Raw genomic sequence first — 12,635 nt, 5'->3', positions numbered from 1 at the left:
ATACACTCAATATTCATCATTCAACCTTTACTTTTTGTTAAAATCAAAAATTTATTATTATTTGCATATAACAAAACGTGGTCCTTTTCAGTGTACCTATTTAGAGTTTTGACAAACGTAAATATCTGTGTAACCATGACCACAGTTCAGACAGAGAACATTTGTATCACTTAACCCTTCTATCCCAATTATTACTAAACCAATGCAATTAGGAGATAATAGTAAAGTAAGTTAACATAAAAATTGAGTAAATGTAATTATGTAAAACATGCAATTGGCATTTTTCAACTGTGCTCTGAAATGATAAAATTTAATCAAAGTTCCTTCCCTCACCCCCTTGATGATCGTATCTCCCACCTCCCCCCATCACACTTCCAATATGAATTCTAGTTCTGCGAGGCCCATACTTTGCTATAAGATCATTTTTGTGTGATAGTGGCGTAACAGAAGACCCCTCCCCCACCCCATTTAATGACGCCGTGAGTTTGTTATCTACAACAAATCTATAACAGATTAAAAAATTCAATGACAAAAGAAAATAATTAAAACAAGATTAAGAACACCCACAGCAATCTAAAGCTAGTTAGTGATCAGTACTCTACTTTTAAAAGAACGTATTTCACATTTTAAATGTTTTGTTAAATGGCTAAAATTTAATAAAAATATTATGTTTTACACTTCTAAACATTTTGTCAAATTATCATTATATTCTTTTAAATTGAATGCTAAGGCCTTAATTAAATTTCATGCCTGGCAAGGATGTGGAGAAAGGGGAACCCTTATGCACTGTTGGTGGGATGCAGATTGGTGCAGCCATTGTGAAAAGCAGTGTGGAGTTACCTCAAAAAATTAAAAATGGATCTGCCTTTCTACCCAGCTATCCTACTTCTGGGAATACATCCGAAGGAACCGAAACACTCATTCAAAAGCACAGAAGCTCCTCTATGTTCACTGCAGCACTATTTACAATCGCCAAGATAGGGAAGCAGCCTAAGTGTCTATCAGTAGATGAGTGGATAAAACAGCTATGAGGACACTTACACAATGGAATACTACTCAGCCATAAAAAAAGAATAAAGTTTTACCCTTTGTGACAGTACGGATGAACTTGGAGAACATTATGATAAGTGAAATAATCCAATCAGAAAAAGACAAATACTGTATGATTTCACTCGTATGTGGACTCTAATGAACAAACTGAACAAGGAAAATGAGGGCAGACTCACAGATGGGACAGCAGGGTCACAGCGAGGGGACGGGGTAGAGGAACTGAGGAAACAGGACTCACGGACGACAGTGTGGTGATTGCTGGGGGGAAGGGGTATAAGGGGACTAAGTGGTAATGGGAAAAAAATATAATAAAAAAATGTTTTTAAATGCTAAGGCAATAAACCACTACCTAACCTGTGAGATAATAAAATAAATAAATACTGGTTTCTGTCCCTGGCTCCAAGCAGAGCTCCTAAATCCCTTGGAATTCCCAAGTGACAGCAGTGTCTTTTGTCCTAATGAGGTGACCCTCAGTGGGCTCCTGGATGGGGGCTCTCACCGGAAAGATCAAACCACGATTAATCAGAGCTCGCAATGTGCAGCCCTGCCTTTCATTCTCCGGACAGGGAGAGGGGCTTGGAAAGGGAGTTCATGACTGTCATGCCTACAGATGAAGCCTCCATGAAAATTCCAAAACTACAGGGTTCGAAGAGCTCCCAGGGTGGTGAGGACGGGGAGGTGCCGGGAGAGTAGCCCACGTGGGGAACACATGGAAGCTCTGCGCCCATTCCCACATACCTTTCCCGGCCCATCTCTTCCACCACCTGGATGTTCGCCTGTTTCCTTCATCATATCCTTTTAGAAAAAACTGGTAAACTGTTTTCCCGAGGTCTGTATGTTGCTAGCAAATCAACCCCATCTAAGGACGAGGTGGGAGGACCCTGCAATTTACAGCTGATCATGAGAAACACAGGTGACAACGTGGACTTGCAACTGGCATCTGAAGGGCGGGTAGGGTAGTCCTGGGCGACTGAGCCTTAACCTTTGGGACGAATACCATCCCCTCGTAGATGGTGTCCGAAACGAGCTGAATTGGAGGACACCCAGTTGGTGTCCAGAATAGCCTAGCGTGGGGAAGCCACCCCGACCTCTGGAGTCAGGAACGCTGTGAGTGCTGTGGCAGGGCGGAAGGAGAGACACCGGAGAAGACTGAGCTCTTCCCGATGCCCGCAAGAGCTATCCGGGGTTCCTCAGTGCCAAGGGTTAGGGATAATCAAGACTTTTTATTTTCTATCTATTTCTTCAATAAATATGCACAGTAACTCTTAGAATTTTGTTACATTAGCTATTTCCTAAGAACACAGGATTATTAACAACAAGTGTCCAAGGAGACATTTAGCTTATTATACAGTATATCCTTTTCCCTCATCCTGAGGAAGCCCTATAATTTCAATTATAATTTCAATTTTAAGTATTATAATTTCAATCTTATTGATGAGGGAAAAAAAAAACAGGCTACCTGGTGGCAGATTAGGAAAAGGGAACTCAGGGGTGCCTAGAACCCAAACATGCACAGTACTTGTTACACCATGGCTAAGGTTGAGTTACCTCTGAATTTTATCTCGTTCTTAAAATAAGGATTGGGACTTGTGGTTATTTAGTGAATTTCCTATTACCCAATAAAAACAGTTCAATACAATAAAATAAGAGACCAATCAAAGGCTAATTTTAGTCTGAATGAATCCCTTATCCCTAGCAAAAAGGAGACCAACTTACCCAGATATAAACAAGCTCATAACAGAACACTATTCTGATCATACTGCTAATGGCCTGTGCAAAATGGATGAGGAAGGTCTTCCTGAACATATTAGGAGGTCCTCTGGGAGCAATTATAAGCAAAACAAAAATAAGTACAGAATATTACTGAAAGGACTCTACTGAGTCAGTGCACCGGCGAGCGACAACACCTGTACAAACACTGATGCATGGACTAGGAAGTAAGGGATACAGGGACCAGGAAGGGAGCCTACGAAGCTCAAAAATCGTAAAATTAAAAGACAATGAACAGGGAAAAAACTCAACTATGTAAGTAAGAATTCTAAGGCATTAATAAAATAGCACAATTTCAAACCAATATACATAATAGCTGGCACAGTATCTGGCATTTGAAATCCATTTCTCTGCCATGGTCCTTGACAGATACATACATTAGAAGTTAGAGATTTTCATAAAGCAAATATAACACCAGTATTAATATGCAAGTAAAATACCCACTGCTCTCCAACAATCATTTGAAATGTATTTATAACTTGTGAAAATATCTTAAGGATCATAAATCTTTCATTTTAATGTGCTTATTACTCATTTGGCTTAAAATTCTATCGGGTTTAAAAAAAAATGTCAAGTACTCTTACTTCAGAATCCATCCAAACTGTATTCCATCCAGTGCCCCCCACCCCCAATAGAACCAAGGCAAGAAACGTTCTCTTCTACTGGCAGTTACATTAGGCAAATACTCGTAATGGTAACCACAAAGAAAAGCGATAAAGTTTATTAACTGACTGATTAAACAACTAACTAGAAGCATATTGAACTTCATTCTTATGAATTCATGGTATTATGCTAACATTCATTCACGGAACGCTTTCTATGTGCTAGAACCTAGAGCCCACCTAGCTGAGGATTTAACAATGATCCAAAAAAGTTCTATCCCAGCCCTCACGCCATCCAGAGGCAGAGGGAAATTGCAGTGAAATATTTAACTGCTATAATATTAGCAACAAATTGACAAAGGATAAAGTAATAAAAGCTCTCAGAGAAGTAAACGGCAGTTAACTCAATTATCTCAGACAAACCAAGCTTTCACATATCATTAAGTAAAATTACCTGATATGTTTAATCTTGAATGGTATTGACAAACAGGGATCTTTGACTGATGGCTCCAGACTAAGGACAATGGGGCGAGCTGTGACTAGGTGTCCACCACGGATTCAACTCTCAGCTTAGCCTCTTACTAACTGTACGGCCTGGGAACTTTTAGAAAACCTCTCTGCCCATCGGTTCACATCTGCAGGAGGGATTTAAGTGATGAACAGATGCCTAGTGAAATGCACGGCTCAAAGCAGGCTTTCTCTGAAAAAATGAATTACCTATTTTTCACTCACCTACCTCACAGCAAAGGACAAAACCGTAAATCCTAGACTAGTGATGGGCATCCATGTGGGAAACATGACAAACCTCCTCCTGTGCAGGTCAGAGGAGTCCCCCAGAACCTTCGGTGGACTTTCATTATTTCATCCGAGGTGCTGTCAAGTCTCAGAACATCACTGCAGTTTACACCCAAATAAAAATACAAAAATATTTTCAAGGGAAAAAAAAAAAGGTTATCCACCTTTTCCGAACATTGGCTTCTAAAGACAATGGCTTCATAAAGAAATGAAGGAAATCATTTCTTCAGTCCTATTTTTAACTAACTTTTTTTAAATGCAAGGACAGAGATTTCGCATGGAGTGCGTGTTAACAACATGAGGAATCCATAGTGACAACAATGTCTCCTCGCAGCACTGCCACGGCGCACAGCCACGGAGTCACCAGCTACACCGCACTCAAGGTAAATGGCGCCTCCTGGGGCAAAACCAGAAACACGTCACCAATACCGAGCAGCCCCTGCAACGATGGCACCGTAATCTCAACTACTGCAATTAATCTGGATAATTTTTAAAATATTTATTATCCTCAATCAATGGTAAGTATAAAAATCACAAAATAAAATTCTAAGTTTACACACACACACACACACACACACACACACGACCAAGCATAAGCCTACAGCGCTTCATTTATAACAGCACCCTCAGCCTCTTCCGACATCCTGCCTTCCATTCACTCCTCACTAGCCTAAACCCCAGGTTAGAAAGGAACTGAAAGTGAGAGAAGAATCGGGACCTCCACATGCAATCTCAAAACTTCCAAAGGACTCGTGCATTCAACATCATAATCAGGAACCAGTATGTGATTTTACTGATAAATATGTATTAACAATGTTGCTATGTATGTGGTACCTTTGTAACATGAAAAATTAAGTAGTTCACAGTATATCAGAATATATCAACAGTCATCTCTCATGAAATACTGGGTATGTTAAACTTTAATATAAAGCAATGCAATAAACCATCCCATTTTACTGGATATGTTTTCATGGTTCAAAAACTGAAAATGTACAGAGAGGGATACACTGAAGTTTTACTCCCATTCCCGTCTCAATTCCTATTCCTTCACACCCTCTACGGCAACCATTTCAATTAGTTCTTTACCTTTCCAGTACACTTATACAAATACTAGTAAATATAAATACACTTTCTTATTCCCCCACCCCTGGATAAAAAGAACAACATCCTCTATCCCACACCTTGCCTTTTTAAATCAATTTGTCCTCGAGATCTTTCTACTTCAGCACAAAGAGATCTTCCTCATTCTTTTTTTACACTGTAGTATCCCACTGTGTGGATATCGCATAATTTATTCAACTAGTGCCCTATCAGGTTGCTTCCAAAGCATCTTCTTAAATGATACATTCTCCAAATATCTCCTTTTACTGTGGCAAGTGAATTAGCAATATCACAGGATTTGCTTTCTTAAACTTATAATACAAACATATTAGGGGGTCTACTGCTCATATTTTGTAAGAACCATCAGAAATTCCCACCTCACATGGCTGCATTCTCTCCCCATCAAAGTTTAATGTATTTATTATAGGATTTTTCATACACCACCATTCATTGTAATAAACCATTATTTTCAATACATTGTAAATCTCCGAAAAGTATAGTTTGTAACAGTTCCCAAATTTACTCGGCTACAGAATGATCGATGCTTCAGCAAAACCTTCTACAGATACTGTATTCTGCAAAACAAACTTAAGCAAATACTGGAGTGGATGTAACAATTATTATCATCTATTTAAGGAAAATGTAAGGATTTGAACTTTTTAAGGAAGGCAGAAAACCAAGCTGAGCTAATTTTTGTACTAGGCATTCCTTAGCTGTTTTTTTAATTATAAACCCCTTTGAGACCTGAATGTAAAGTTATTTGACCCTTTTCTGGAAAGAACGCAGGCAAGCATAAATTTTTTTAGTTTCTGGGGATTTGTGGACCCTTGAGACCCACCCATAGTCACCACAGTCCTACCTATTTTAAAAGCAATTTTAAATAGACAGTGCTATATTATCTATGGCACCATTAATACTCCAAATACTAAGAGGAAACCCAGGGCACTTTTCATGCAAAGCTAATGAAAAAACAGCAGAGAATTCAACATGAAGTGTATGTTGGTATATTCATAGGGATCATGTTTAACAATTAATGACATCATGCAGAGTAAATTCTGTTAAATAACTATTGGAACTGTTTCAAGGGGTTGTAGTCGGATTTTTACACAGGTGCTTCTCGTTCCAAAGAAATTAGATTCCTATGGGATTAAGAAAGTTGGTCTCTTACTCGTTTTGTTCAATACAAAATCTTAACACCCAGGATTTTTAGAACACAATGTATTTGACACTAGACAGCAGTATCTACTAGAAATACAATTCTGTCGCAAATCTGAATAGGAAAATGTGAATGCAGAGGAGAAAGGGAAAAAAGTTCTGGGACTTTTCAATGTAGATTAAAAAAATCCCCAAGCATGGTTACAGTCTCATAGGAAAAACGATTAGGCAAGGAGGGATATTAGGGTGAGAGGCGCTGCGTGAAGGGCCACCACACTTGTTTTGGGGAGGTAGTGCTCTCCCTACAGAAGGATATTCAGAGAAGAGGGCCCGTGGGGGCTGAAGCCTGCTCTCATCAAGCCTTGTGGTAAAGTTTACATCTGCCAAAGGGGGTGCCTACTTTAATCCAGACAAATGCAGCCCTTCCCTAAAACTTCCTCTCCCCAAAAGCCCACCCACCCACGGCAAAGCGTCGAAGCGCTAAAATTATGAAAAAGATGTTTTCTACATCAAGATAATACCCCAGTGGCCAAAGTACAACAGAATGGAAATTTCTCATTTACACAGTCTTATAAAAAATTTTCTTAAGGGGACTTTTTTGTCAGAAACCCCTCTCCAACACTAGCATGGAACTCAATGGGAGGTGAGTTCACTATACATGAATTTGCTTTATTCCTATTTTTTGTTGGAAACATCAATTCCTAAGATTAAGTTGTGTGTAAGTATTTTCAGTGTATTTTCCAGGATAGAGAATGGTATTGATGAAAACACTCTGTACATAAAACATGCACCAAACACAAAAGCACCAAGTGACCCTTGAACATGGGTTTGGCCTGGGCACGTCCACTTAAATGGAGGTATTTTTCAATAAATACGTACCGTATTGGAAACGTATTTTCTCTTCCTTGTGATTCTTAGTAGCATTTTCTTTTCCCCAGCTTACTTTATTGTACGAATACAGTATATAATACATACACAAAATATCTGTTAATGGATTAAGTTATCGGGAAGGCTTCCAGTTAACAGTAGGCTATTAGTAGGTAAGTTTTGGGAGAGTCAAAGTTATACACAAATTTTCAACCACGCAGGCGTTGGCACCCCTAACCACTGTACTGTTCAAGAGCCAAGAGTATGTTACAGCAAATTAAGAGAAAAAAATTTTAAGTAACTTTTTTCCTTCTCATGCTCTTTTGAGAAACCATTCCACATTCCTTTCTGTAGTATAGCATCTTGTGCATGAGAATCCATTTTGAAAGGTAAATCCACTTGCAAGTTCCTAACCAGAGATGAGATATAACTTAACAGCTTCTCCAGATCAGGTGATCTGACCCCCCCACACACCCTCTCCCCCCATACAGTCCTGGAATCCAGGGAGAGGACCATTCTATGCTGCTTGACATGTGAACAGAATGAGAACCAAATGACACTAATTCACATAGCATTTTCTATAAAAGGAAAAAGATATTTAATATAGTAAAGCATCTTTTCTATTATGAAATATGAATTGTGCTTTACCAGACTTAAATACCATCCAGAAAAAAAGAAAAAAACTGGTTAAATAAATTCAATAAAATCCAAACTATAGCTTAAGAAAAATTATTGAAAAATCTCCTTTTTAAAGGAAATTTTAAAATCTGCTTTAAATAGCCATATTAGAACCTTTCTGTACTGGCATATCAGCTCCAGATGAAAATGCAAATCTGTGCCATTATCATATTATCTTAGGCAGCACTGAAAAATGTGTTTGGCCACTCCCGTCCTATAGCATTTATTTTAAAAATGCCAGGCCCATGGGAGCAGAGCCACTGATTTAGAAAGCCAGCGCTACTCCAGCCTGGAGCCGTCTGCCCTCAGGAAGACGAGTAACAGTAGCACTGGCCATCACTATCATAGAAGACGCCAACCACAGGCCCCTTCCCGGTCTATTACCATTCGCGTTCAAATGATCCTCAATTTCCCCAAGCTGTAAAATGCAACGGGTATCACTCAACAAAACACACAATGCTGTTGGCTAAACAAAAACAGAGGCAAATTCCAGTGTAAACTAGAATATTGGAATAGCTACCTGCTTTATACAGGAATCAAAAATTTCTCTCATTCAAGATGCGGGCTAAGGAAAGCGGGGGCAGCTAACTGCACTTTCGTATGTGAACATGGGTCTTTATTACTGGTACATGCTTACTGCAAAATTGAAAACACTGTACACACAGAAACTGGTGTCTATAGAAGACTCCATAACCAATAAAAGCTATAATACAGTAAATTAAAAGCCATACTGACTAATCTATAACATTAACCCCATGAAATCACCTGTATGCTTTTTTTTTAATATAAATGGCCCATTTTGTCAACTGCAGTTGCTAAGATCATATCTGTGGTAAAATACAGTAAGACAGAAGGAAAAAGAAAGAGGAAGAAAAACCACCCACTACAGGATGTTGACAAGTGCTACCTACCAAGGTTTAGAATGCATTGGTTAGCACACCACATGCCACTAAAATAATGTACCAGGTTCCTCCAGCACCAGGTTACTTTGGCTTTCAATTTTAACCTACTCAAGTAACAAGAGTCTAGTGTTACAAAATACTCATACCCTAAGCCCTCTTAGAAGAAAACCTGTGTACTTCCTAGTCTCAATTACCAAACAAAACAATTCTTTAATCCAATTCCATTGTTCTACAGTTTCATCTGCGCAGATAACAGATTTGCTGTCTCTCCTTTTATTACAACTTCATGGACTGCGGCCCAGAGATACTAACTATAAGGCAGAAAGTTAAGTAAAGTCCTGATATTAAGTCTGGAACTATCAACAGCTTACCACATAGCCTCAGAGATGCTTAAATTTACAGACCTACCAAAAGCCTACTTGCCAATCACCACTGAACTCAGACTGGGTTGTTAGTGTCTTTCATTTATTCCAATGACTACTTTTTAAAAAAGTATTTCTAACAGACTCATGAAAATATTTTAACTGGTGCTCACAAATGGAATTAGTAAGAATGCAAATGCTATCTCAGTGTCCACCACACATGCCAAAATAAATTCAGTAAGGTTAGGCAGGCTTCTGTCTACCTTGTTTGCCTAGGTTATAACCCCAGTGCCTGGCATCTAGTAGTAGATACTTAATACTCATAAAATGAATGAAATCTTATAACAAAATTCATGGAACAGCCCCAAAATTCAGTAGTAAGAGAACTGTGTTAAATCAAGAACTGCTTAAAAGAAAGAACATTTGCTAAGATTTATGAATCTTAACAGTGTTATTTGTTGTAACAAGATTTAACCTATACCAGAAAATAAGACTGACAGTTAAAATCAATTCTAAGGGAGGTCTACAACGGTAAGTTTCTGTAACAAGGCCAAAAGAAGTTGCATTTTTAAAAGATAAATAACTACTCTCTACCCCAAAACTATAATCAATGAAAATTACAGAATTTGGAGGAAAAAAAAATCTTTGAGCCTAAATTATGAAACATGTGAACTCCAATTTCAGAATATAAGCTGCCACAAATTTATTCCAAAAATTTTGCATAATTATATACCAAAGGAATTTTATGCTTTTTTTTTTTCTGGCTATGCTAAGCAGTTGGCTTGAGTTAGAGAAGTTATAACTGATGAATATCATTATCTTCCATTTTTATGACTTTCATGGGGGGGCAGGGGAGTTATTGAATACATGAAGATTTAACTTTTGTCAATTTAAATAGTCCCTCTTTTCCCAGTTCTCAGTGTTCTCTACTACTTAAACCAAGTTTTCCTGTGTTTTCCATCCTATTTTTTTTACTGTATAATAGCTTTTTGTATTTGATCTTCATTATGGATCAGTATGTTTACTCTAGCCAAGTCTTATTTCCCAAAGGTTTAGAAAGTAAACCCTTCTAAAGTGCTCCCTTGCCATGCCATTAATACAGTGTTTGATAACTCCTGTGTCATTTGTCTCCATCATTTAATGTAAGTTTTGTTACAGTAGAGTTGGATCTACGTTGTTGGATACTACAGAACAGGTTCTAAGTGTTATTACAATGAATGATTTGGAAGGCTGTATGAAAACTCAGATGCTCTTTACAGCTCTAAACTGAAAACTTGCAAATAATAAATTTAAGAGCAAACAACACTATTTGAGATACACACTTAGAGAAGGTGCTAAAACATACATCCAAAACAGTTTATTCGAAGGGCATACAATTACAGAAGATTCCTTAGAATGAGTTTCCAATATTCCATTACCATCACCGTGAATGATCTCAAAAACCACAGCTAAATTACTTCGCTTCCTGGAGATTCAGTTTTTCTCCGAGTTCTGAGAATTTAGAAATTAGCATACTGAAATAATGAATGACTACTCTCCAAGGGCCTGAACAATAATCTTTAAAAAGGTGGAGGCGGAGGAGAGGTGCTGTTAAGGAAAACTCTTTAATACAAACACGTGAAAAGCAATTTTCCTGTTAGTTGTGAAAGACTGGAAAATTTTCCCTGCGACCTCCCTCATCTGCTGGTCATAAAGTAAGAACTGGAAATCGGAAAATTTATTAACACCTCTATGGGCTTTGCGACAGGAACTACGAAGAAGAGAATCACAACTGTGGGGACACATGTATTCCACATGAAAGCAGGAAGTCCGTTTCTTGAGCATGGGCTGCCTGCCGATCCAGCATCTCAAAGGGGAACACCAACCTCTGAAAGCCCACCCCCCAACTCCTCTCTGACTCTAACCCTGAAGCCAAAGCCAGCCTCTCCTGAAAACCCGATTTTGCTAGGCTGATGAAAGAAGCAGCGGCAAGAAGGCTCAGGCCACCTTCCTCTTTCTACTTGGCCTGCGGCAGAAGTATACTCCTCCGGTTTTAGCCAAAAGAGGAGGAGGCGGGCCAGACAGAGTCAGCCACGACAAGAAGCCTTGGCCGAGAAGGAAGGCGGCTTGTCCACGCGGCCGCAGGACTCACCGAACAAAGCACAACGCGGACCGGGTGGAGAGACGGGAAAGAAGGAAAAAGATTCACCCCAGCTCCTCACCACTGCCTGGAGCTAGGGACAGGTGGAGTCGAGCTCCTCCTTAAAGGAAGAAGAAGATGGGCTTTCGGGGGCTATTCTGAATTCCAGGGCCAAGGCAACCGGAACTGAGACCCCGGCCAGGGGAGAACGCACGGGAATTAAGGGACGAGAGCTGCAGAGAGAAAGGAAGAGATGGTCGGGATTACGGGAGGGAGGATGGGCCCTGCTGGGGTGCCGGGGTCTCGCCCCAGCTGTGCCGAGGATACGGGTAGAGAGGATGCGCGTGGCGCGCTGCCGGCCGCCCCCACTCGGGCCTCCTCGGCTGGCCGCCGCCCGCCCCCTCGCACCCGCGCCCTGGGAGGCCACACAAAGGGGATGGCGAGGCGCGCCGGCAGCGGAGTAGTGGACTGGCGCTGGGGCTCGGACGAGGTGGCTGGACCCCGACACCCGCCGCGCCCCCCGCCTTTGTCTCCCTCGCTCCGCGCCCCTCCCGCCGAGGAGCCCCGCCGCCCTCGGCGCCCTCACCCTGCTCGTTACCCGGGTGAGTAGCGGTCTCATCTGCTCGCCGGCCCCATCTGCCTCCATGGCCGGCCGGCCAACCCGCGACGGCCGCTACGGTGTTGCCCCGTGCGGTTCGCCCGCCGCCGCCGCCGAGACCCCAAGACGCAAGGGGAAACGAACGTGTGTCCGTGCGCCCGGTGCGCACGCGTGGGGAGAGCCTAATGCGCGAGATGCGGAGCGCGCGTGTGCACGCAGCGGCCGCAGGGCTGCCTCTCGCAGGACAGCGAGGCCACGGCGTGGAACGAGGAGTGGGAACTAAGCGAGCTGCCGGACGAGGCGGAGAAGGAGGAGGGAGCCGCGTAGGAGCCCAAGGGGCGGTACCCCGGCCCGTGACGTGCACAGAGCCCGGTCCGCCCCGGCACGCCCACCACCCCGCCTCTCTCGTCACGCCCCCTGCCAGTTTGGCACCGCCAGCCTCCTCCGCGCATCCGCAGGCCCAGCCGTGAGGCCACTCGGGGTGGGGCGGGAGAGAGTGGGACGAGCGTTTGTCCCAGCCAATCGGCGGCTCGCGAGGTCCTCTTGAGTCTCCCCCCCCACACGCACAAACACCCCCTGCCACCTCCTTTGGAGGCCCCGCCTCTATTTGAAAAATCCTAAATGACCGTAACTAAA

The 12,635-nt window shown here is 41.7% G+C and overlaps 1 protein-coding gene across 6 annotated transcripts in view; it reads right to left on the bottom strand.

The window, feature by feature from the left end:
• The window catches only part of SLC4A7 (solute carrier family 4 member 7), a 97,145-nt gene extending 84,855 nt beyond the window's left edge, over positions 1-12,290 (bottom strand). For 4 of the 6 annotated variants that reach the window (XM_054595153.1, XM_054595149.1, XM_054595144.1 and 1 more), the window contains exon 1: positions 11,988-12,290. In XM_054595153.1, coding sequence (XP_054451128.1) covers positions 11,988-12,047 — 60 coding nt within the window. In that variant the 5' untranslated portion in view covers positions 12,048-12,290. Of the gene's footprint in view, positions 1-11,413; positions 11,471-11,987 lie in introns of those variants that run through there. The other 2 variants (XM_054595145.1, XM_054595152.1) reach the window with 2 other exon arrangements.
• Positions 12,291-12,635: the final 345 nt, after the last annotated feature.

The sequence above is a fragment of the Pteronotus mesoamericanus genome, unplaced genomic scaffold (genome assembly GCF_021234165.1).
Source record: "Pteronotus mesoamericanus isolate MK-2021 breed Mesoamerican mustached bat unplaced genomic scaffold, CSHL_Meso_final scaffold_54, whole genome shotgun sequence".
Lineage (NCBI taxonomy): Eukaryota > Metazoa > Chordata > Mammalia > Chiroptera > Mormoopidae > Pteronotus > Pteronotus mesoamericanus.
Note: the sequence above shows the minus strand (reverse complement) of the source record. Positions and strands in the feature narration are given on the sequence as shown.